This window comes from Notolepis coatsorum, assembly GCF_963971535.1.
Source record: "Notolepis coatsorum genome assembly, chromosome: 8".
NCBI classification, from domain to species: domain Eukaryota; kingdom Metazoa; phylum Chordata; class Actinopteri; order Aulopiformes; family Paralepididae; genus Notolepis; species Notolepis coatsorum.
In genome coordinates, this window is record NC_140172.1 from 109785062 (window position 1) to 109810179 (window position 25118).

The 25118-nt window shown below is 44.6% G+C and overlaps 1 protein-coding gene across 1 annotated transcript in view; it reads right to left on the minus strand.

Moving 5' to 3' along the window:
* The window catches only part of LOC311233534 (rho GTPase-activating protein 7), a gene marked incomplete at its 3' end in the record, with an annotated part of 251215 nt that extends 226795 nt beyond the window's left edge, over positions 1–24420 (minus strand). Inside the window, exon 1 of the mRNA XM_084320500.1 lies at positions 24247–24420. Within this exon, the coding sequence (XP_084176626.1) occupies positions 24247–24358 (112 nt within the window). The 5' untranslated portion in view covers positions 24359–24420. The remainder of the gene's footprint in view (positions 1–24246) is intronic.
* Positions 24421–25118: the final 698 nt, after the last annotated feature.

The following is a 25118-nucleotide window of genomic DNA, read 5'->3' on the forward strand; positions in this document are numbered from 1 at the left end:
TGCAGACTGCATCCAAGGCCTAACAATCTCTCCACTTTGCTGTTACTTTCACATTTTACTGGGTAGATGACGGAAACAACAGTTGCTGATATTGCAAATGTCAACAGACCAGGCTATTAATCCATAATGGAGGTACTAGAAGAAAGGTTACAGGGTAACCAAAATCAACATGTTTCTCCTTCCAAGGGTCATCAATAATCACAGCAAATGTTGTGACTGTATGACTAACAGGTCAGGAGATTGACAATGTAGAGGATGTGCATCCAGCGATAACATTTTAATTCGATTTGTGAACTATGGGTCTGCGGTTGGGACAAAATCTATTTTAAGCCTCGTCACAGCATTCATTTGGCTACAAGAATATAATGTTAAATTACCATAGATGTATCGACACGCTGCCCGGGAGGAGCGAGAATCAAACCGGGAACCTCCGGATTTCCAGACGACTGCTCTACCTCCCAAGCCACTGTCGCAGACTCGCCCCCTATTACTAGGTCTATTTTATTATTAGGTATTTCTACTTTGGTCTCTATCACTATACATTTATAGTTAGTGTAATCAATCATTTGACCTGATGTACACTAGAATGTGCAGCATACCATTCTCTGACGTCTCACCCCTTTATGGAGGAGGATTGTTGGCATATTTACCTGGGTCACAAAAGAACCAACATAGCATGTTTACAAAAGAGGTGGATTATTCTGGTTGCAGAATGACAGCTCTCACTTTTTTCCTCATTCCCTCCCCCATCTAGTGACACAACTGTCGGGTCTAGCTCGTATACTGCGTTGGACCACTAGCCTAAACTAAATGTATCAGCAATAGTAGTAATCATGGATTATCGTCATAGTTCTTGTAATCTTCAATCAAGTCAACTGTAAGTAATGCTTGAGACGTTATCTATAGCTAATGCTTGCATCACCATGGAGGTCTAAGGTAATAATGTGTTAGAAATTACTACCCCCGCGGCCATCGTCAACAGTCATTCACGGTCGGCTTTGGTTGTCTGACTTTTCAAAGGGGGCGCGGCTTAGCGACAGGTCTATTGTAGTTTTAACTTTTTTTTATATAGTGGTGAGTGCCTATGTATTGTGACTGTATGTTTGTCTTTCAACCACTGCACAAATGAAGTTCCGAAAGGAAAACAAAGTAATTTGAAGTTTGAAGTTGAAGTTGAATGGTCGTAATACAGTCCGATGGTCAAAAACACAAAACAGGCTCTCGTACACAAAAAGGGATTGTTCAATACTCAGGGTAGTCGTCCGGTCCAGGGTCAGTACACAAGGGGGTTTCTCAGCCAGTCTAGGGTCCAGTACACAATGAACACCTTCTCGCCTTCACCTCTCCTCTCACTACCTTTCACCTTCACAACTCTGAATATCTCAATCTCTCTCTCTATGTCACAACTCCAACCTCACCTCAACTTACTTTTGACTAACCGAGTGTCTTTGTAGTGTGTGTGTCTGGGGTGTGTGCATGTGAGATGTGGGTGAACTAATGATGCACAGGTGTGTTCTATCAGTACTAATCAGCTACCTAATTGTTTCTACTCCTTCCGTGGCAATAATATCTTCCGTCCTTCACATATCCATGAGAGGGAGGTGGGGTGATATCTGCCGCAATACATACATACATATGATACAGTACACATACACACAGCCAGTTACCAAACCCCTTCTTCATCTCTGTACCTCTGGAAAAACATTTGACTATATTTTATTGAAATTAAATTGAAATACAAAGACTTTTCATGGTCGTTCGAAAACTATCTTTTAAAATATTCCCCTTAAATTGTAACCCACATCTTGCACGTTGAACAATTTTTTAATATTTCCTGAATATTACATTTCTAATGAGCTGGTCCTGTAACTCATGGGGTTGGGAATGGAACAGCCAGTGACAATGGTTAGGGGTTTGACTCCCACAGGCTCCACCCATGCTACAAAATGCACACTTTGAAAGAAATCATTTAGGATGAAAGCGCTTTGGATAAAAAAGAAAAAGGCATATGGCACTGTGCAGGAAGTGAGTTGACCAGCTTGCCAAAAACCTTGTAGCCCTTTTACAGTAATTATTTATGTCGTGTTACTTTGCACGGTAACAAATACGTGAGTCCTCTGCTTTGGTTGTAAGTATGTTTATTAGCTTAGCCTCGCTACGTTACATGGGTGTGCATCCTAGGTTCCTCTCGAACTCCCTCTGACCCCCAGTACGGTGGCCTGTACCTTCGCGTATAGCGCACACACATTAACATAACACCACATCTCCCTTTCTAGAATCAATGGGTAGACTGCCATTGATTCCCCAGACCTTAGAGGATTATTCTGCCTCTATATCTAAAAGGTCTGTTCATCTGAACTGATCTAAACAATTTCTTTAACACCATATAAACCATGGGTTATATTAAACATAGCAATTGCTTTCTTTCGAAATGTATATCTAAACGAATAATATATATAAAATGAAACAATGTCTTATCTTAACATAAACCTCTATCATTCTATTGCATGAATGTCACTTTTCTTTACTCTCTCTCTCTCTACTGTCTCTTACAAGTCCAACCTAGTTGGTTTCACCACACATCTCCCAGACCTGGTTCTGGGAGTAGCTGGTGGTTCCAGGACCTCCTGCTCCGTAGGTTCTGCTGCACTCTGCTCCGGTGAGGGCTCCATGGGGACGAGATGGCGACGGTTTCGCCTTAATGTTCCATGGGGTCCATCTATGATGTACGAATGTGGAGTGGGGTGACTGCTGACCACAACTCCCGTTGCACTTTGATCTGTGACCCACACCTCCTTTCCTGGAGTGAGCCTGTCGAGACTTCGCGTACGATGACGCCGGTTGTAGCTTTGTGCATCTCTCATTCTCCTCTCCTCCTCCTTCTGAACCACTGCCTTACTGTCAGGAAGAGTAGGGACCAGTAGAGCAGGAAGCGTTGGCACCGTCGTGCGGAGTCTCCTCCCCATAAGGAGCTGGGCTGGACTGTATCCGTTATGCAACGGGGTGGCCCTGTATGCCAGGAGAGCACGGTATGGGTCGGCTGCCTTCTTCAGGAGGCCTTTTATTGTCTTGACAGCACGTTCTGCCTCCCCATTACTCTGGGGATATCTCGGGCTGCTTGTGACATGGCGAAACCCATATGATGTCGCAAACGCTGCAAAGGCCATTCCGGAGAATTGCGGCCCGTTATCCGTCACCAGTTCCTCCGGGATACCATGGCGTGCGAAGATTGACTTCAAGTGGTGGATGACGTCTGTTGATTTTGTGGGAGTCAGCAGAGCGATCTCCACGTACCTTGATGCATAATCCACGACCAGCAGGTAAGTCTTGCTCTCCAGCATGAACAGGTCTGCTCCCAACTTCTGCCACGGTCGCCCCGGGTATTGAGATGGCATCAGGGGCTCCCTTTGGTTCTCTCTCTCTTTGCTGCATGTTCGGCAGTTGAGGACCAGCTCATTCAGCTGCTGGCTGAGCCCGGGCCACCAGACAGACTGCCGTGCTCGCTCCCTGCACTTTACCACCCCCTGGTGGCCTTCATGCAGCCTGGCAAGCACGTCGTTTCTCATTGTTGAAGGGATTACAAGCCTGCTTCCCCTCAGCAACAGTCCATCCTCTACTGTGAGCGACGCCTGTTCCGCCCAGTACAGCCTGAGAGCCGGTTCACTGTTGTGTGATGGCCATCCCTCTGCACACCGCTGCTTCACCTGTGCGCACACACTGTCCCCCTCCAACTGCTCTCTCAGCTCGTCCAGGTAGGCAGTGCTCGCTGGCAGGTTCTCTATTACCATGTCCACATAGATATTTGTATTCTCAAATAACTCCTCCTCCTCAGGCGTCTCTCTCCTCTTCACAGGAGCACGTGAGAGCGTATCAGCAGTCCACAGGCTCTTCCCTGGCACATGGGCAATGGAATAGGAATAGCGCATCAGGCGCATCCGGAAGCGCAGAATCCGTGGAGGGAGATCATCCAACGCCTGAGACCCCAGGAGACTCAGGAGAGGCTTGTGGTCCGTCTCCAGCTGGAAGCGTCTGCCGATGAGAAAATGTCTAAACCTCTCACAAGCCCAGGTCAAGCCCAGGGCCTCCTTCTCAACCTGTGCGTATCTCTGCTCAGTCTGTGTGAGAGACCGCGACACATAGGCTACTGGTCTCCACACTCCATCCCATTTTTGGAGAAGCACACTCCCCAAGCCGTACGACGACGCGTCCGCTGAGACCTTGCACTCCCTGTGGTTATCGTACATGGCCAACACTGGTGGAGATATTAGTGCATCTTTTAAATCTTGAAAGGCTTTGGCCTGCTCGATGCCCCACAGCCAGCAGTTCTTCTTTGACAGAAGGTCTCGCAGGGCCTTGTCTCTCTCCGCCAGCCGCGGGATAAACTTCCCCAGCTGGTTTACCATGCCGAGAAAGCTTCTCAGCTCACTGACATTTGTCGGCTCCTCCATCCTCCTCACGGCATCCGTCTTACTCGGGTCGGGGTTAATGCCACTGCTGGAGATCACATGGCCTAGAAAGGTCACCTCTTCCTTTGACAGGTCGCACTTGCCTGTGTTCAGGGTGATTCCTGCTTTCTCGATCCTCCCCAGCACGACATGCAGACGAGCGTCATGCTCCTCCTGTGATCGGCCCCACACCAGCACATCATCCATGTGGCAGACGACACCCTCCAGCCCCTCTGTGACCTCAGTCACCATTCTGTTTTGGAAGTGTTCTGGGGCGGAGGCGATGCCGAAAGGTAGGCGATTGAAGTGGTAACGACCAAACGGCGTGATGAAAGTTGTATACTTTGACGACTCTTCAGTCAGGGGTATTTGCCAAAATCCCATGTTCGCGTCTAACTTGCTGAATATCCTGGCTCCGGCCAGCATTCCCAGTGTTTCCTCGACTGTTGGCAGGGTGTATTTCTCCCGGCACACTGACTCATTGAGGTTTGTGAGATCGACACATATGCGTACCTCCTCTTCGATCCGGCTGATCACTCCGAGGCTTTCCATGCGGGACAGTTCTTGCTTGACTTTGTCCATCAGTGGCAATGGAATCCTTCTGGGCGTCTTCAGTGAGAATGGTTGAGCCCCCGGTTTCAGCCTGATTGCATACGGCTGTTTCATCTCCCCGAGACCACTGCATATCTTTGGGTAGGTCGTCTTGAGCGTCTCCATCGTTATACTGTCTAGACGTGCCACAAGCTCCATCTTGCTGATAGCAGGTCTCCCCAGCAATGCTGAGTGTAGGTGTCGAGCGACGTACACATCCTCCAACACCTCTCTCTCTCCTCTCCTCTCCTCAGCAGCAGCTTGGCGACGCCCACAACATCTAGTGGACTCCTCCCAGGTCCCATCAGTGGTTTTGTCGCTTTCTGCAGGGTAGGTGGATCCTTGTGTTTGTATATCTCTCTGAATACAGTGTGAGGCATCACAGTAACATCAGCGCCAGTGTCTATTTTGAATGGCACACATCTGCCATTGATGTCTATGTCGACCATCCATGGCTCCCCATCAGTTGTGATGCTGCCCAAGAACATGTGCTCCTCCTCCCCATCACAGGAGCAGGAATAGTCTTCTTCAACCTCATGTACATTTTTGGAAGATTTACACACACGTTTATAATGGCCCATCTTCCCACATGAATGGCACTTCACCTCGTTAGCAGGGCAATCGCGCTGTGGGTGGAGCTGAGAACTGCCACATTTATGACACTGGACACTTCTCCCCCTCGGGTACTGGGTACTGAGTGGTTTGGCTGTGTAGCTGTTAGCCTGTTGGGGGCTGTTCTTAGCATAGTTCTTGCTACTGCTCTTAAACACCCTGTCCACCGATTTAATGTCACTTGCCTCTGTCCTGGTATCCCCTCGCAGAGAGGATTGCTGTCGTTTCACCTCCTCACTCTGCCTCGCCATGTTCAATGCCCTCTCCAAGGTTAAGTCTGGGTCCAGCTGCATGCGTTCTGACAGCCGCTTATCCATCAGACCGACGACAAGCCTGTCACGTATAAGTTCATTATGCAACACACCGTATGTACAATGCTCCGCCAGCGCATACAATGACGTCACAAAGGAATCGACTGTTTCACCTTCTCCCTGTTTGCGCATGTTAAACTTGGCTCGTTCATATATCACGTTCTTCTTGACCACGAAGAAACCTTGCAATCCATCCCGCACTCCTTGGTACGTACGTCGTAGATCAACAGCCAGATTCAGTCCACGTAAAATATCGTCCGCCTCATCGCCCATACAATATATTAGCGTGTTGACTTGATTCTCTTCAGAGCTAGCATTTAGGTTACTTGCCAGGCGAAATCTTTCGAACCTGCGTATCCACTTGGCCCACTCTTGCGGCTTTGAGAAGTCGAAGGACTCAGGAGGCTGAATGCTAAACGTAGCACTTGAAACCGCAGCCGCTACCGGAGCTACAGCGTTATTAGCGTTATCCACCATCTTTTTCTTTCTCCTTCTGCTTTTCTTCGTCATAAACGAGTCTCAAATGGCACTTTAATGTCCGACCGAACTCACACACAACTCTAGCAGGACTTCTGACACCATGTCGTGTTACTTTGCACGGTAACAAATACGTGAGTCCTCTGCTTTGGTTGTAAGTATGTTTATTAGCTTAGCCTCGCTACGTTACACGGGTGTGCATCCTAGGTTCCTCTCGAACTCCCTCTGACCCCCAGTACGGTGGCCTGTACCTTCGCGTATAGCGCACACACATTAACATAACACCACAATTTACAGTAATTTAATGACGATGGTTAGGGGTGGACGGTATGGTCTAAAATTTATATCACGGTATAATTTGAAGCATAGACGGTAACGGTATATATCACGGTATCAGTGTTTCCGTTAGAATAATTTTTTTTGCCTGATAGGCAGGCTATATAAAGAATGACATCCTCAAGGCATGTAGATTTATAATATTTTAACTTAAAACTAGGCTACTTTTGCGTATAAAGTCATTATATTCCAAATAAAATAAGTCCCGAGTCCGTGCTGCTCCCATTGCAAACAGCCGGGCTGGATGCTGGATTTTGCTAGAAGCATATGTAGCTGCAGAGCCGCAGAGCCAGCGGCGCTTTCAGGTCTGGTCACAGCTTTCAGCCGTTGGGTGGGGGGGCGCTGTTGAGCGGACCTGACCTGAAAGCGCTGCTGGCTCTGCGGCTCTGCAGCTGCATGCTATTCGCAAATCCACTGCTGCAGCCGTCCTCCCGGCTCCCGCTGCAGCCGTCGTTATCATAACACTACACGCATATCATAATGTTTACAGCAAACTGTAGTTGATCACCAGGTATGTTTTATTAACGTAGAATAATTCATATAAGAAAAACGATAGGGACATCTCTTACCTTTCTCCACTGGTTAAAAATGCCAGGAACTGAAATTGAAACTTGCTGTGCGCCGTGGTGATATGTGTTTATTATGAAATGACAATTGCGTGTTGACACGCCCACTGCGCGAAGCCTCCTAAATAACTTTTTCCAGTTTGCACATATCTATTATCTATGACTAATTCTATCTATTTTTAGGGGCAAATGAGATTGAAATAGTCGCGCTGTGGTTACATGACATCATTGCTATTTTAGAGCTGCTCTACCGGTTACACGGTATAGTCAAAATCCATACCGTAGAGCAAATTAATACCGTTTATACCGTATACCGTTTATACCGTCCACCCCTATGATTGTGCCATTGGTCCTGGGGGTGGCACAGTGGTGTAGTGGTAAACACTGTCGCCTCACAGCAAGAAGGTCCTGGCTTCGATTCCCGCTTGGGGACCAGGTTGCCAGGTACCCAGGTGGGGTATCTCCCCGGCCTCGCCAACGCTGTCACGTCCCTGATGAAGACGGAGCTCTAGGAGCACTTGGATTGGTCCCCGGGTGTAGCCCCACTCCACAACCCATGTCTGCTCTCGGCTGCCGTTGGGGAAAGGACGACGGGATGGGTCAAGTGCAGAGACGAAATTTCATTGGCGACCCAAAACATGTATGTGTGTGTTCGCTGCATGACTTCTTGCATGTCTTCAAGTCCAGTGTACTCTTAAATGTTTTAATCTTAATAATTGCCACCAGTTCAGGAAAAAATAGCCATTTCCCACACTGAAAATACAATATGGCACCTACTGTATAGAGAATGTGAAGTGACATTTAGCTAAAACTGCTAAATGTCAACAGCGGAGGAAGGGATGAAGAGAAAGAAGGGATGATGTTTGTCCTGTGATGGTCATGACATTTTCTGTGGCGGCTTTTGACACAGCAGGGCGCCCAAACCATCTTTTAACCCCAAAATACCACCTGTCAACACACTGTCAACCAGAGTAATCCTCTACAGATGGCGGCTTAACCCCGTAGCAATCGTCTAACTCCACCACCCACTTCACATTCTCCATGAGGACACTATATGGCACCTATAAACACAGAAGCACTTGGTCGATTTAGAGCCTACGATGGTAAAGGGTAAATGGTGCTTTTATATAGCGCTTTTAACCAAAGCGTTTTACAAATTTGTTCCTCACATTCACTCATTCACTCACACATTCACACACAGTAGAGGCAACCATGCAAGGTGCCAACCTGCACATCAGGAGCAAGTCGGGGTTAAGTGTCTTACTCAAGGACACTTCTATATGCTGCCCACGAGGAGCGGGAATTGAACCGGGAAAACTTCAGATTATGAGATGGCCGCTCTACCTCCTGAGCCCCTGTTGCATCATAATGGGAGCATACAGCTACGATCATCATATGATCATGAGAGACTATGGCACTGTGAATATGAGGTAATAGTGAACCAACCACAAAATTAAACAATCCATATCTATCCATCTATCCTGAATTTCCCCAAGGGGATCAATAAAGGAATATCTTATCTTATCTTATCTTATCTGTTTACTATGGATCCTGAAACTACCTATAGTCAATTATAGTTAACAGATGGTAGAAATGCCCCAGTAAACCAGCTATTTTATCATTAATCTGTTCCAGCACTTTGTTACTGTCAGGTGAAGACCTTGTGAAACACAGCCAGAGAGTTATTCAACCAATCACAACCTGGAATTCAAAACTAGGGGGTTGCCAGGTTCTTCGACCAATCAAGTCAAGTCAAGTCAAGTCAAGTCAAGTCAAGTCAAGAGTTTTATTTGTCACGGCATACGAGTATACAATGAAATGCGGGTGGTCTTGCCCGCAACAATGTGCAAATACAGTGGGTACAACATATAATAGAATCCGATACAAAAACATTGTGCAATAACAGGTAACAGGTAACATGGTGTGACATCAAAATTGGTATCTGTACATAGTTATTTACAGAGCATATAGGACATGCTAGGCAGCTTTGGTAGTGCAATACACTGTTACTGTTGCTACTACTGATTTAAAGTGGCCTTTCCTTTTGGCAATAAGTGTGAGTGTGTGCGCATGAGTGTGTGCCCGCTCATGTTAAAGTGTTAAGTGGCTGCTAGTGTGTGAGCGTGCACAGCGTGCGTGTCGTGTGTGTGCTTGTGTGTGCTTATGTGTGGATAGTTCAGTGTTCTGTGGTACTCAATGTTCATTGTTCAGGACTCTGATGGCCTGGGGGAAGAAGCTAAGCCTCTCTGTCCTAGTAGCTGGGGTTCGCAGGCGTCTGCCTGACCTCAGCAGCTGAAACAGGCTGTTATTGGGGTGGTGGGGGTCTTTCATTATTCTGCAGGCTCTGGATTTGCACCTCTTGTTGTATAGAACCTGCAGGGGAGGTAGTGCAATACCCGTGGTACGCTCGGCTGAGCGCACCACTCTCTGTAGGGCCTTCTTGTCCTGTGCCGTGCTGTTTCCATACCAGGCAGTGATGTTTCCGGTCAGGATGCTCTCTACCGCTCCTGAGTAGAAGGACTGGAGTATCTTCCCCGATACTCTGAACTTCCTTAACTGTCTCAGGTGGTAGAGGCGCTGTTTCGCCTTCTTTACTACTGTGTCTATGTGTGTTGACCATGTCAGATCCTCTGAGATGTGGACCCCCAGGTACTTAAAGCTGCTCACCCTGTCCACGGTAGCCCCGTTAATCCGTTAAGGGTTTTACTCTTTCTCATGTTATCCTTTGGATCCTTGTTGTGTGTTTTTAATCCATCAATAAAATCAAATCAAATCAAATCAAATCAGTGGTGTGTGCGTCTCCTGCTGTCCTCTCCTATAATCCACAATCAGCTCTTTGGTTTTACCAATGTTCAGGAGCAGGCTATTGTCCTGGCACTATACAGGGTGGAATTTCAGAACTAGGGGGTAGCCAAGTTCTTCGACCAATCACAATACAGGGTGGAATTCAAAATTGAAGGTTGAGAGGCATTATCATGTATGCAGTTGCAACTTGCATTTCGCCACTTTCGGGGGCAACTTTTGTATTTCCAAATTTAGCTGATTTTCATGTTTTTACCTGAAGGTTTACATGGTTCTCGAAGTTGGAAGTATGTTTCATGACCCTAACACATTAACTTCAAACATTTCAGAATAAAAAAATGTCAAAGGTTTTCAACTTTTATAATATTTTTTCTCTCTCCTTTCTTCTGCTTCAAGCGACATTGACACAGATTACTTTAACCTTTATGCATATGCACTTATATTTATTCTCCTTGGCTTCCCTCGCAGATCACACACACACACACACACACACACACACACACACACACACACACACACACACACACACACACACACGTCGAAATCCTTTCTGAAAAGAAGAGCATACAACAGGAAACCTCAATCTGTCAAATATTCTCTTAGCCCAGAAAACGTGGTGATTTGACCCTTCCCTCCTTACGTTTCATTCCAGCCGTTTTTTTTCCCAACATCTGGTAAGGTTTTCTCACTGTCATCCTGCCGCGTGCCAAGGCCTGCTCTGCATCAAAACAGGTACCCTCCTCACACATGGCTGTGCACATGCACACACACACACACACACACACACACACACACACACACACACGCGCACACACACACACACACACACACACACACACACACACACACACACACACACACACACACACACACACACACACACACACACACACACACACACACACACACACACACACACACACACACACACACACACACACACACACACACACATGCACACACACAGAGTAAGAGTAAGAGTGCGAGATATAGAGAGTTTGGGGCCAATGTGAAAGTGAGAGAAAAAGAGAGGGAGAAGCATAATATAAGGGACTTGGGGAGGAACACTTGTCTAAAGTGACCATATTATGACTTTAGACAAGTGTTCCTCACCAAGTCCCTTTGTTTCAGAAAGAAAGCAGACAACACAGACATGGCCTCACACAGACAGAAGTGATCAAACGTGTACTCACAAATACACAGAGAAGCTCTCTGACCACACTGTGGGCTGATCTCTGCTGGGCTGTGAGAAGCTCTCTGACCACACTGTGGGCTGATCTCTGCTGGGCTGTGAGAAGCTCTCTGACCACACTGTGGGCTGATCTCTGCTGGGCTGTGAGAAGCTCTCTGACCACACTGTGGGCTGATCTCTGCTGGGCTCTGAGAAGCTCTCTGACCACACCCTTGGTGTATATAGAATATCTTGATGATGTCGATGATGATGATGTCAAGTCAAGTCAAGTCAAGTCAAGTTTTAATTGTCACGGCATACAGGTATACAATGAAATGCGGCTGGTCTTGCCTGCGACGATGTGCAATTAATGATGATGATGATGATAATACTTTATGTTTTTGGATCATGACTTGATAAACCTAAGAGTGGATGGCAAGTTGGCAACCATTGTCGTGACATATGCCTGGCGCCCATACTCTAGTACATACTACTCTATACATACTCTTGAAATATCACCCAATCTCTAACATTACCCATGATTTTAATGGATCCACTTTACATCCAGTGCTGACATTAAGACTTTGAATTTTGTAAACTGTCGCAGTTCCATATCAGCGGTGGGGCCACCAGGCATACAGTGAAAGTTCTGTCGACGTTTAGAGAGTACATCTGGCAGTGGTGCTGTTTGGACTAGCTTCGTGAGCTTTGAATGGAAGACCATATTTGGGAACTGAGTTATGACAACTTTTAGTAGCGATGTAAATATTAGGACAGATTGGTGATGGATGACGGACAGCAGATCCTCCCCGTTAGAGAGGAAAAGAGAGGGGGGAGAGAGAGAGGGGGATATGATGAAGAGAGGAGAGAGAGACTATGAGAGGGGGAAAGGGGGAAGAGAGGAGAGATACTAAGGGGGGGGGAGAGAGACTAAGAGAGGGGGTGAGGAGGAAGAGAGGATAGATAGACTATGCGAGGGGGGAGAGAGACACTAAGAGAGGGGGAAGAGAGGAGAGGTATACTATGAGAGGGGGAGAGGAGGAAGAGAGATGGATGAATGTAGAGAAGGCGAGATACAGAGAGAGAGGGAGATATGGATGAATGGAGAGGAGGAGATGGGAGGAGAGAGAGAGGGAGCAAGGGAGGGAAGGCACAATGACAAGAGTGGAGGGCGAAGTAGAGAAGATAGGAGGAGTGATGAGTGATAAAGGGGCAGGGAAAAGAGAGGGGAGGAGGAGGAGGAGAGGAGGGGAGAAAGTGAAGGGAGACATAAAGGAAAGGGATGTTTGAGAAAGAAACGGGGAATTAAAAAGGGAGAGATAACAAAGGAGGACCAGAAAGACAGCATGGAGAAAGAGAAGGAAGAGGAGAGAGAGCGCGAGAGAGAGAGAGAGAGAGAGAGAGAGAGAGAGAGAGAGAGAGAGAGAGAGAGAGAGATAGAGAAGGAAGAGGAGATAGAGAGATATAGAGAGAGAAGGAAGAGGAGAGAGAGAGAGAGACTGGAAAACCTGGCTTACTGCACACCAAAGGCTGTGCTGTCATTGCATCCTCAATGAGCCTGAAACAGAGATACACTTCCTCACCAAATGTGAATAATATAAATATGTTAGAGAAACGCATTTATACATTTATTTTTATTAATAACAAAAGGTTTTCTTAACTATCAGATACAGAAAAACTACCAGTCCTACTAGGGGAGGACTCAACAAGCTGTGAGCTAGCAGCAGTCTATGAGAGAGAGAGAGAGAGAGAGAGAGAGAGAGAGAGAGAGAGATGGCAGGAAGGATAGTAGAGGGAGTGGTGGATCTCCCTCTCTTCCCTGGCAGGATGCCCCGCCTCCTCCTATTTCATATTCTTCTTCTTTTCCTTCTTCGTTTTCTTATTAATATGTTTCTCTTCTTCTTCAGTTGAGGTAATCCAACACACACACATACCCTCTCTCTCTCTCTCTCTCTCTCTCTCTCTCTCTCTCTCTCTCTCTCTCTCTCTCTCTCTCTCTCTCTCTCCTTCCCCTCTTTCTCTTTCTGTTTTCTTTTCTTTCTTCTCCATTACTGGATACTCTATCAATTTCACTTTCTCCCTCTCTCTCTCACACACACTCACACACTCACACATTCACACACACACACACACACACACGCACACACACACTCAGACACACCACACAAAGTTACGCAATTACACTCAGACAATCTGTGCGCTGAGCTAGCGTAACAATATCATCGGTTGAACTAATCCGACACACACACGTGCGCGCACACGCACGGACACACACACGCACGGACACACACACGCACACACACACACGCACAGGGCTATATCTATATTCTATATTATAGCTATGGAGAGAATACTATGTGAAAAAGAATAAATGTTTTCATGTATACGTTCGCGTGTTATCCCGTCGTGAATCTTGTATAGTTTCAGAGTGATCCTGGCTAATTCCTGAAAACGGAGCTATGGAGTGATATGTGCATTTTGCTAAATGCGTTCGTGTTGCTCGCCTGGACATGCTACTGTTTCCAAATCAAATGTATATACTGTAATAGGTATTAGGTTTCATCATGAATGCATCAAAGGGAGGGGGGGTCGTTTTTTGATGCTCTGATCGTCATGAACGGCATTCGTTTTGAATACTGTATACGTTGATCGACTGGATCGATATGAAATCATTGTAGGATCAAGGTGGAATTGATGTCAGATAGTCCTTACCTTTGATCCAGTATTGGTGTCCATCGGGTCCCCGACATAATCCGGCACAACACATGCATCGAGGGGCCATGTGTAACGTTTGGGCTTTCTATCCTCTCACAGGAATGGAAGCCCTACTGCCATCCTGGAGTACTTCACCCTGTCTCTGCACTTATCTTTGATTGTTGTCATCTGTGTGTGTTGTGTCACTAATTACTGATTGATGTCTGCTGGGTGTTCTTGCCCTTTATAGTAATCCTCTGTTCTCCTCTCTGTGTCGGTTCTTCAACAGTGAAGTATAAGCAGTTGTCCACGGCCAGAAGTGGGATATCTGGCCCGGTGTTATTATTTAGTTTATTGTTATTTATTCTCACGGTTGAGAAGTCGTTATCCTTCCTTTTTTACTCTCAGTTGTAGGCTATCTTTATGTTATTTCTTGCTGCCTATATTATCGCTCTACATGTTTCTGAAAATAAAAGGAACACAATTTTTTGAGAAGAGCAACACCATCTCCGCCTCCTTCTTGCCTTCTACTATTGGACTCAACATTCTTACCTTGATCCATAACAGCCATGGACGCGTTCTAATGTAATCGGGTGAACCGCTAGACTTGCCTGTACCAAAATTCTCCGCCCGGAGGGGTTTATGGTGCGTTCACGTTAGGTGGGAAGAAGCGGAAGAACCAGCTTCCGACTGGGAAAAACCATTCACGTCAGCCTCCTAGTGGTAATTCCTACTAGGTCATATGGGAGTTTTTTATAGACCCCGATATCTCCCACTTCGCGTCCCGAAATGCGGAAGTATCAACCATCATGGCAGCAAGCTTGACGGCGATGTCGGCAATACAAGGTAAATACAAATCAAAATGATCACTTTGATCACATAATCAGAATAATACAATCATACTGCTGTACTCTTCATATGAAAATGAATATGAATGAATTGATGGTAAAATATTTTATTATAACAATAAGGAGCGCCAAAAATAACACTGATCTTACGATCGCCATCTTGGATGTGGGCGTTTCCTCGAGTTCAACGCGTGAATGCTTCCTAGTTGTAGCAACGAGATGTCATCTGGTTCGTCCGCTTCTTCCCACCTAACGTGAACGCACCATTATATGTGACACACGGTCTGGAACAGGGTTTCAAAGGGTTGGCGATACTGCCACCTAGCAGGACCTGGCCGGTACTGCACTCTCAGCGTATGCCTTTTAACGGTAACATAGAGGTCCGTGACACTGAATAGAATATTAAAATCTATTCTCTATCTAAAATCTATAAAATCGTTCAACGCATGGCGAGCAAACACGTATACATACGTGGATGGTGCAGATTGAGTTAATCCTGCGGCAGTCAGAAAAAAAGTTTTTACTTTTACTTTTTAGTACTTAAGTACATTTAAAAGTAGAATTTTTTTTACTTTTACTCAAGTGTGTTTTCTGACTTTGACTTAAGTAAGATTTTGAGAGGGTACCCATACTTTCACTTAAGTATCATTTCTGGGTACTTTTTACACGGGTCAGCCAGGACAAACCAATGCATGCATCTATCTGGGGCCGTGCCCCACCATACTCTTACTCATCTACAGAACCATGGTGAATGGACACACCTGGCCTGGCAGTGTAAACACATGGCCTCCAATCCATAGGAGCAGGGATTCAGGATTCCAAGGGTATAGCCCAGCCCAGGGTTCAGTATGTCAAACATATGTCTCCTCCTGACGTCTCTCTCTCTCTCTCTCTCTCTCTCTCTCTCTCTCTCTCTCTCTCTCTCTCTCTCTCTCTCTCTCTCTCTCTCTCTCTCTCTCTCTCTCTCTCTCTCTCTCTCTCTCTCTCTCTCTCTCTCTCTCTGGGAGGTCACCTTTTGAGGAGCATCCATTCTTCATTAATCACGCTGTTGTGTGATAATCAGAGCAGAGACATGAATGGATTAGGTCATTTTCCCCCTCATTTCCTGAATTAGACCATTTGGAGAGACGTGACTTTTTACGGTTTAAAATGTACTGGACAGTAATGGGGGTTACAGAGGCGAGATTCAGGTAGAAAACGCTTGTTCAAATTCATCTCACCAATAAGAAAGTGGGGAGAGTGGGGGGCGGAGTTCAAATTCAATTCAGTCTGTTGTGGCCTGTTGTGTACCCTTCTTTGCTGGGTACGCTGGGGTAACAACAAAATCAATGAGAAACTGATCCAAAAGGCCAGCTCTGTCACGGGGCAGCGACCGGACACTCTGGTGGCTGTGGAGGAGGTTGAGACCCACAACTCATCTCCACTCATGAACAATCAGCCTCCTGTATGACGAGCTGGCCGGCGACTAAGGGGCACATTCAGCCATAGACTCATCCTGCCAAGGTGTGCCAAGGATGGCTTCAGATGTTCCTTTGAACCAATTGCAATACGTCTGTATAGCAACACATGCTGCAACGGCCCCTGACCCTGACCTTAGCCAGCTGTGGTGCTAGCTTGCAGCCCGGACATCATCAGTCACAGTCACACACACACACACACGCACACGCACACGCACGTACACACCCACACGCACGCACGCACACACACCCACACACACACACACACACGCACACGCACACGCACGTACACACCCACACACAGGGCCGCCTGGGAGAAATGCGAGGCCCTGTGCGAGATTTAACGCGAGGCCCCCCCCCCCCCCCCCCCCCCCCCCAAAGGTAAAAAAAAAAAAAAAAATATATATATATATATATATATATATATATATATATATATTTTTTTTTTTTTTTTTTTATATATACAGTCAACATATTCTTAAATAATAGCGCTGCCCGAGGCGGGGCATGATACAGTCAACATATAGCAAAAGAGAGAGCGAGAGAGAGCTCCCGTTCTACAGTCAATATACAGTGTACAGAGAGAGAGAGAACATGTGTTTGTCATGTGTGTGTGTGTTAGAGAGAGACTAGAGCATGTATGACAGATTCAAAAGGACAAAGATCAAAAGAGAGAGAGAGAGAGAGAGAGAGAGAGAGAGAGAGACACATTGGAAAGAAATTGAAATGCTATTTGGCCCTAAACAGAGAGTACACAGTGGCAGAATACCTGAGCACTGTGACTGAAGATCCTTGAGCACAGCCTAGCCATCGAGAAAGGCCGCCATAGGCAGACTGTGTGTGTTAGAAAGAGAGAGAGAGAGAGAGAGAACATGTGTGTTTGTCATGTGTGTGTGTGTTAGAGACTAGAGCATGTATGACAGATTCAAAAGGACAAAGATCAACACTTAAATCCAACAAGAAGAGCAGGGTATACCAGAGAAACCAAAGCAAGGAGCCAATGGCCGACATCAGCTAAATAGGCTAGCCAGGTACTCTGTGACACCAGGCCACACACAGCTTTGGCCAATGGCCCAACGCTACACAAGCTACACAAGCTACACAAGCTACACAAGCTACACCATTCACACACAGCACATGTCGTATCTCCAAATGTTGTGAAGTAGCATATGTTTTGCCTGGAAAAAAACATTGTTATTAACAAAACATTCGGGAGGGGAAGGAAGTAAGAGTGGGGTAATGTCATGACATTTTCATTAATCTTAGTTACCTGCACGAGGGCGCAGGGCGAAAGGCCGCGCAACACAGGTCTCCACGTTGACGAAAGGCCTCAGCGCGCCTCCCTCCACCTTCGCTCCCCACCCCTCCCTCCTGGTATAGTACGGGGGGCCACGGCTCCGGCCGAGGAGACTGGGTGTGGGGAGGACGTGGTGGGCCGACAGCCAGCCAGCCAGCCCACACATGGCGTCTGGCTAACAGTTAGCTCAATCAGGCACGTGGCTCTATGTAGCTGCATACAGCCAGGTGCTCTCACCACCAGCAGGCACACACCGTTAGCGTTAGCTACTAGTAGTATTAGCTACAGTAGTCGACCAGTTTGGCTCCAGAGAGAGAAAGACAGATCCACGGCGGGTATATAATAATATGTTGACTCACGGTCACTCACCATAACGCAGTATCAACGTCACGTGGAAGGAGACTTTCTTGGCCCCACGGTGTAATTTCTTCTTCTTCTTCTTCGAGTACTTTCCGGCAGACTGGACACCTTTCGGCGTATTGCTTCTTTTGAAAAGACATCCACTCGCCTCGCCTCGCTCCTCTGGATAGGTTAGCCGTTAGCTAAGCTAGCTACTAGCCGGCGACAGCATCATGGCGACTTGGCCCACGGTGTAATTCTTCTTCTTCTTCTTCTTCGAGTACTTTCCGGCAGACTGGACACCTTTCGGCATATTGCTGCCTAACAGATTTATCTGCTCACAAGTTCTCTTCTCCTTCTTTTGAAAAGACATCCACTCGCCTCGCTCCTCTGAATAGCGCTGAATTATCTACCTCGTGTGTCTTCTTCTTCTATTTGGTATTACGGCGGTCGGCGGACGGGCCGGAAACACTATCCTAAAATCTGTAGAGCAGCAAATCCGCAGAAACCGGAAAACTGCAGTCTGCAGAGCCAGGAAGTCAGACACATTCTACAAACGTGTCTAATGTGAAATATATAAGCATATAAGCAAAACTAGATTTTAGGTCTGTGATGAAAAAGGGCCTCGCGGGAAGGGGGGCCTCGCAAAAAAATTAAAAAAAAATAATAAAAAATAATAAAAAATAATAATAAAAATAAATAAAAAATATTTTTTTTTTATTTTTTTTTAATTTTTTTTTTGCGAGGCCCCCCTTCCCGCGAGGCCCTGTGCGACCGCACTGCTCGCACACCCCCTGAGGCGGCCCTGCCCACACACACACACACACACACACACACACACACACATGCACACACAAATAGCATACTTAAATGTGTATTCAACATAATATACATTCTAAACGGGCCCAGGTTTATTTTCTGTTGCAAACATGGACCCAAGCTATTCCCTAGCAATGCAAGTCGACTGAAAAGGTCTATATTCCTTACTATAACTGTATATTTACCTTTTATTTCTATTTATTTTGCTATCCTGTCTTTATCTCTCTCTTAGCCTGTGCCTTTTGTACTCAATATGTATTTTTTTTTAACATTAACTTATTCATTGGCATGCTGCACTGTTACAACAATGGAATGCAGGGACAATACGGGTTACCACCTTATCTTATCGTATATCTTATCTTATCTAATCGTATCTCCTTCCCCACGCTAACACTGCACCCTTGAATGAGGCATTAACTTCCGATGATCATATATGAGTATGAAGCAGGTATCTCTCCTATATGAGTATAATGAAGCAGCTATCTCTCCTATATGAGTATAATGAAGCAGCTATCTCTCCTATATGAGTATAATGAAGCAGCTATCTCTCCTATATGAGTATAATGAAGCAGCTATCTCTCCTATATGAGTATAATGAAGCAGCTATCTCTCCTATATGAGTATAATGAAGCAGCTATCTCTCCTATATGAGTATAATGAAGCAGCTATCTCTCCTATATGAGTATGAAGCAGGTATCTAACTAGAATGGAAAGAGTCTCTGTCTGTACGTCTGTCCTTCGATTCTCTTGTGAACTGTTCATCTGATCGCCATCCAACTTGGCGGGGTGCATCACTGAGGACCCGAGGCAGCGCAGTGTGGAGTGTGAAGCTGATTGGCTGAGCGGTTCTGCAAGCAGCCAATACCGGGGACCAAGTAATCAGCTGGAACAGGCACTGCACTGGCTACTGAAAAGGTGCTCAGTCGATCAGGGTGGACACGGCTTCTCAAAAAGCACTTGGCACATACAATTGTCATGTAGTCAAGTGTGAGTCAAGTCAACATGCAATGCAAACACTTCACTTCACAAGTAAGAGTGTATTGGTCACCGTCGTAGGAGTTTCCCCCTGTCATGCCATCCGCCTTGCATTTCTACCATCCACCACTTCCTCTCCTGAAAGGGGGGGCTATGCCCAGTTTAAGAATTGGTACGTGTTATCTCTATATCTCTATGGTCTAAGATGGTCCAAAAATATCAACTGAACATGAGCAAATCTCTTCCAAAATTCAACAACTAGAGCACTAAAGCTCACATTTGTGACGTTGTTAGGTGTAAAGTTCGAGGCTGGTGCATTGACAGCGGATTGGTAAAGATGGTGTGTAGATGACACTGAGAGCACCCAGGGGAATACAGGTTAATTTTCTGTTTCACAACTGAGAACACTATGATAGAATAAAGGTCATGTAGGTATAAACAAGAAAATCACATTGCGTGGGTGCACAGAATCACTCCCATTCATTGTCAATAGAGCAAGTTTTAGTCTGTTTTAGGAGAGAGTAGCTCATGCTCACAGATAACGAGTGAACTTTCCAAGGCCGTGGAAATACCATTGGATAATTTGGGTGATGTTCTGCTTTAATTAACTGCAGGTGTTAACTGTCAAGTAATGAATAGAACTGAACAAACATGTTGTAACACAAAACAAACATTTAACATGGCACATTTCGAGCCGTGAGTCCATTCCATGTGCCTTTGAAATGACAAAAATAAAAAAAATAATAATACAAAATAAAAAAGTTGCAAAAGCTCCTTTCTCGGATGCAACCTCGCTGGGCTGGGCTCCTTTCAGTTCTCCAACCCCCAAATTGATATGTGCTTGGCCAGGTACGGCCATAAGATTTAGTACCAACCAAGGACCCCATCTGAGAAGACCTTTGTTATAGGATGTGATTTAGTCCAGAATTCTATGGCTATACTGTAGGGAGGATGTGTGTGTGTGTGGGGGGGGGGGGGGGGGGGGGGCAGTGGAGAGTGAAACTTCAGAATAGCCACGCCTACACATTCTCTCATTGGGCTAAGTTCAAGTGAATGAAATAAAGGTGGAATTAAACTACAGTATTTCCTATTTTGCTGGCGACCCCCGTGGGACAACTTCATGGACCGCTGAAGGGGCCTTTGACAACCACTGCCCCGCATCTTGTGCTTGACACAGAACATTACCCAGTGAGACGCTCTCGGGCACGGTGGTTTCAATTTGTAGAAAACTAGAATACTACAAAACACACTTAATGCAGCAGAGGCAGAGTGACGCAAATGCATATGTGTTATGATCCCTGCAAAGTGGCATTCGTAGGTCCCCGCCACTGCCTCACTGGATTAAAGGCAGAGTCACAGAATGCTGTTCTATACTAACACTGCACTGTACAGTGGAGGTACAGCGGCCATCTGGTAATCAGAAGGTTCCCGGTTCGATTCCTGCTCCTCCGGGGCAGAGTGTGGAAGTGTCCTTGAGAGCAAGACACTTAACCCCATAACTGCTCCCGACGAGCAGGTTGGCGCCTTGCATGATTGCCTTTGCCGTTTGTGTGTGAATGTGCGTGTGTGAATGTGCGTGTGTGAATGTGCGTGTGTGAATGTGCGTGTGTGAATGTGCGTGTGTGAATGTGCGTGTGTGAATGTGCGTGTGTGAATGTGCGTGTGTGAATGTGCGTGTGTGAATGTGCGTGTGTGAATGTGCGTGTGTGAATGTGCGTGTGTGAATGTGCGTGTGTGAATGTGCGTGTGTGAATGTGCGTGTGTGAATGTGCGTGTGTGAATGTGAGGCCTAAGTTGTAAAGCACTTTGGATAAAAGTGCTGTATAAATGCAGTCCATTTAATACTGTACTATACTAACACTGTGCTGCACTAATACTGTACTATACTAATACTGTACTGTATTAACACTGTACTATACTAATACTGCACTATACTAATACTGTACTATACTAACACTGTGCTGCACTAATACTGTACTATACTAATACTGTACTGTATTAACACTGTACTATACTAATACTGCACTATACTAATACTGTACTATACTAACACTGTGCTGCACTAATACTGTACTATACTAATACTGTACTGTATTAACACTGTACTATACTAACACTGTACTGTACTAATACTGTACTATACTAATACTGTACTGTATTAACACTGTACTATACTAACACTGTACTGTACTAATACTGTACTATACTAATACTGTACTGTATTAATACTCTACTGTACTCATACTGTACTAATGATGTACTGAACGAATACTGTACTATACTAACACTGTGCTGCACTAATACTGTACTATACTAATACTGTACTGTATTAACACTGTACTATACTAACACTGTACTGTACTAATACTGTACTATACTAATACTGTACTGTATTAACACTGTACTATACTAACACTGTACTGTACTAATACTGTACTATACTAATACTGTACTGTATTAATACTGTACTGTACTCATACTGTACTAATGATGTACTGAACGAATACTGTACTATACTAACACTGTGCTGCACTAATACTGTACTATACTAATACTGTACTGTATTAACACTGTACTATACTAACACTGTACTGTACTAATACTGTACTATACTAATACTGTACTGTATTAACACTGTACTATACTAACACTGTACTGTACTAATACTGTACTATACTAATACTGTACTGTATTAATACTGTACTGTACTCATACTGTACTAATGATGTACTGAACGAATACTGTACTATACTAACACTGTGCTGCACTAATACTGTACTATACTAATACTGTACTATACTAACACTGTGCTGCACTAATACTGCACTATACTAATACTGCACTATACTAATACTGTACTATACTAACACTGTGCTGCACTAATACTGTACTATACTAATACTGCACTATACTAATACTGTACTATACTAACACTGTGCTGCACTAATACTGTACTATACTAATACTGCACTATACTAATACTGTACTATACTAACACTGTGCTGCACTAATACTGTACTATACTAATACTGCACTATACTAATACTGTACTATACTAACACTGTGCTGCACTAATACTGTACTATACTAATACTGCACTATACTAATACTGTACTATACTAACACTGTGCTGCACTAATACTGTACTATACTAATACTGCACTATACTAATACTGTACTATACTAACACTGTGCTGCACTAATACTGTAATATACTAATATTGTACTATACTAACACTCTACTGATCTAATAATGTACTATACTAATACGCTACTATACTAATACTGTACTATACTAATACTGCACTATACTAATACTGTACTATACTAACACTGTGCTGCACTAATACTGTAATATACTAATATTGTACTATACTAACACTCTACTGATCTAATAATGTACTATACTAATACGCTACTATACTAACAATGTACTATACTAATACTGTACTACTATACTAACACTGTAATATACTAATACTGTACTGTACTAACACTGTACTATACTAACACTGTACTATACTAATACTGTACTATACTAACACTGTGCTGTACTATCACTGTACTGTACTATACTAATACTGTACTATAATAATACTGTACTGTACTAATAATGTACTATACTAATACTGTACTGCACTAATACTGTACTGCACTAATACTGTACTGTACTAATACTGCACTGCACTAATACTGTACTATATTAATACTGTACTATACTAACACTGTACTGTACTAATACTGTACTATACTAACACTGTGCTGCACTAATACTGTACTATACTAATACTGCACTATACTAATACTGTACTATACTAACACTGTGCTGCACTAATACTGTAATATACTAATATTGTACTATACTAACACTCTACTGATCTAATAATGTACTATACTAATACGCTACTATACTAATACTGTACTATACTAATACTGCACTATACTAATACTGTACTATACTAACACTGTGCTGCACTAATACTGTAATATACTAATATTGTACTATACTAACACTCTACTGATCTAATAATGTACTATACTAATACGCTACTATACTAACAATGTACTATACTAATACTGTACTACTATACTAACACTGTAATATACTAATACTGTACTGTACTAACACTGTACTATACTAACACTGTACTATACTAATACTGTACTATACTAACACTGTGCTGTACTATCACTGTACTGTTACTATACTAATACTGTACTATAATAATACTGTACTGTACTAATAATGTACTATACTAATACTGTACTGCACTAATACTGTACTGCACTAATACTGTACTGTACTAATACTGCACTGCACTAATACTGTACTATATTAATACTGTACTATACTAACACTGTACTGTACTAATACTGTACTATACTAACACTGTACTGTACTAACACTCTACTATACTAACACTGTACTGTACTAATACTCTAATATACTAACACTGTACTGTACTGTACTGTACTAATAATGTACTGTATCTGTGTCCCACTCACCCCAGAGTCTCTTCTCCCTCGCGCTCCTCCAGAACACGTCCCAGGCCTTGTCCTTCACATGCTCGCTGAAGGACCTCCGGAGTGGTGTTTTCACTGTGGCAGTGTGAGCCATATTCCATCTGTTCCAAACCGCTATATTCCCAGTGATACAACCTCTGGCCTGCCGGTCCGCTCTCTGTTCTTACTTAACCCATTTGGGGGAGATGATATTTTCTGTGCGGTGTACCTACAGTACTGCGAACTGCACACGTCTGACAGACCGAGTCTAATGGAGGATTATATTGTTAACCGGTAAATGCTGCTTCTGACTCCAAACGTACCAGAACTCCACTCCACTGGAGCACAGAGAGGCAGGCAAAGGGGGGAGAGGCTGACACTTGGTGCAAAAAAAATTCTGCATGTAATTTGTGAAACACTCCTTCCTCCCTCCTCCTTCTTCTCCTCCTCCTCCTCTTTCTCCAGTATGTGTGTGTGTGTGTGTGTGTGTGTGTGTGTGTGTGTGTGTGTGTGTGTGTGTGTGTGTGTGTGTGTGTGTGTGTGTGTGTGTGTGTGTGTGTGTGTGTGTGTGTGTGTGTGTGTGTGTGTGTGTGTGTGTGTGTGTGTGTGTAAGATAGAGAGAGAGATACAGTGAGAGAGAAAAAGAAGAGAGAGAAGGAGATAGAGAGAGAGACAGAGACAGAGAGATAGAGAGAGAGAGAGAGAGAGAGAGAGAGAGAGAGAGAGAGAGAGAGAGAGAGAGAGAGAGAGAGAGAGAGAGAGAGAGAGAGAGAGAGAGAAAAAGAGAGGAAATGAGTTCAGACAAGGGAGAGAACTTTGCCCCTTTGACTGGTTTTAAGAGGAAAGACCATCCAACTTAGTTTCGAGACACCAGC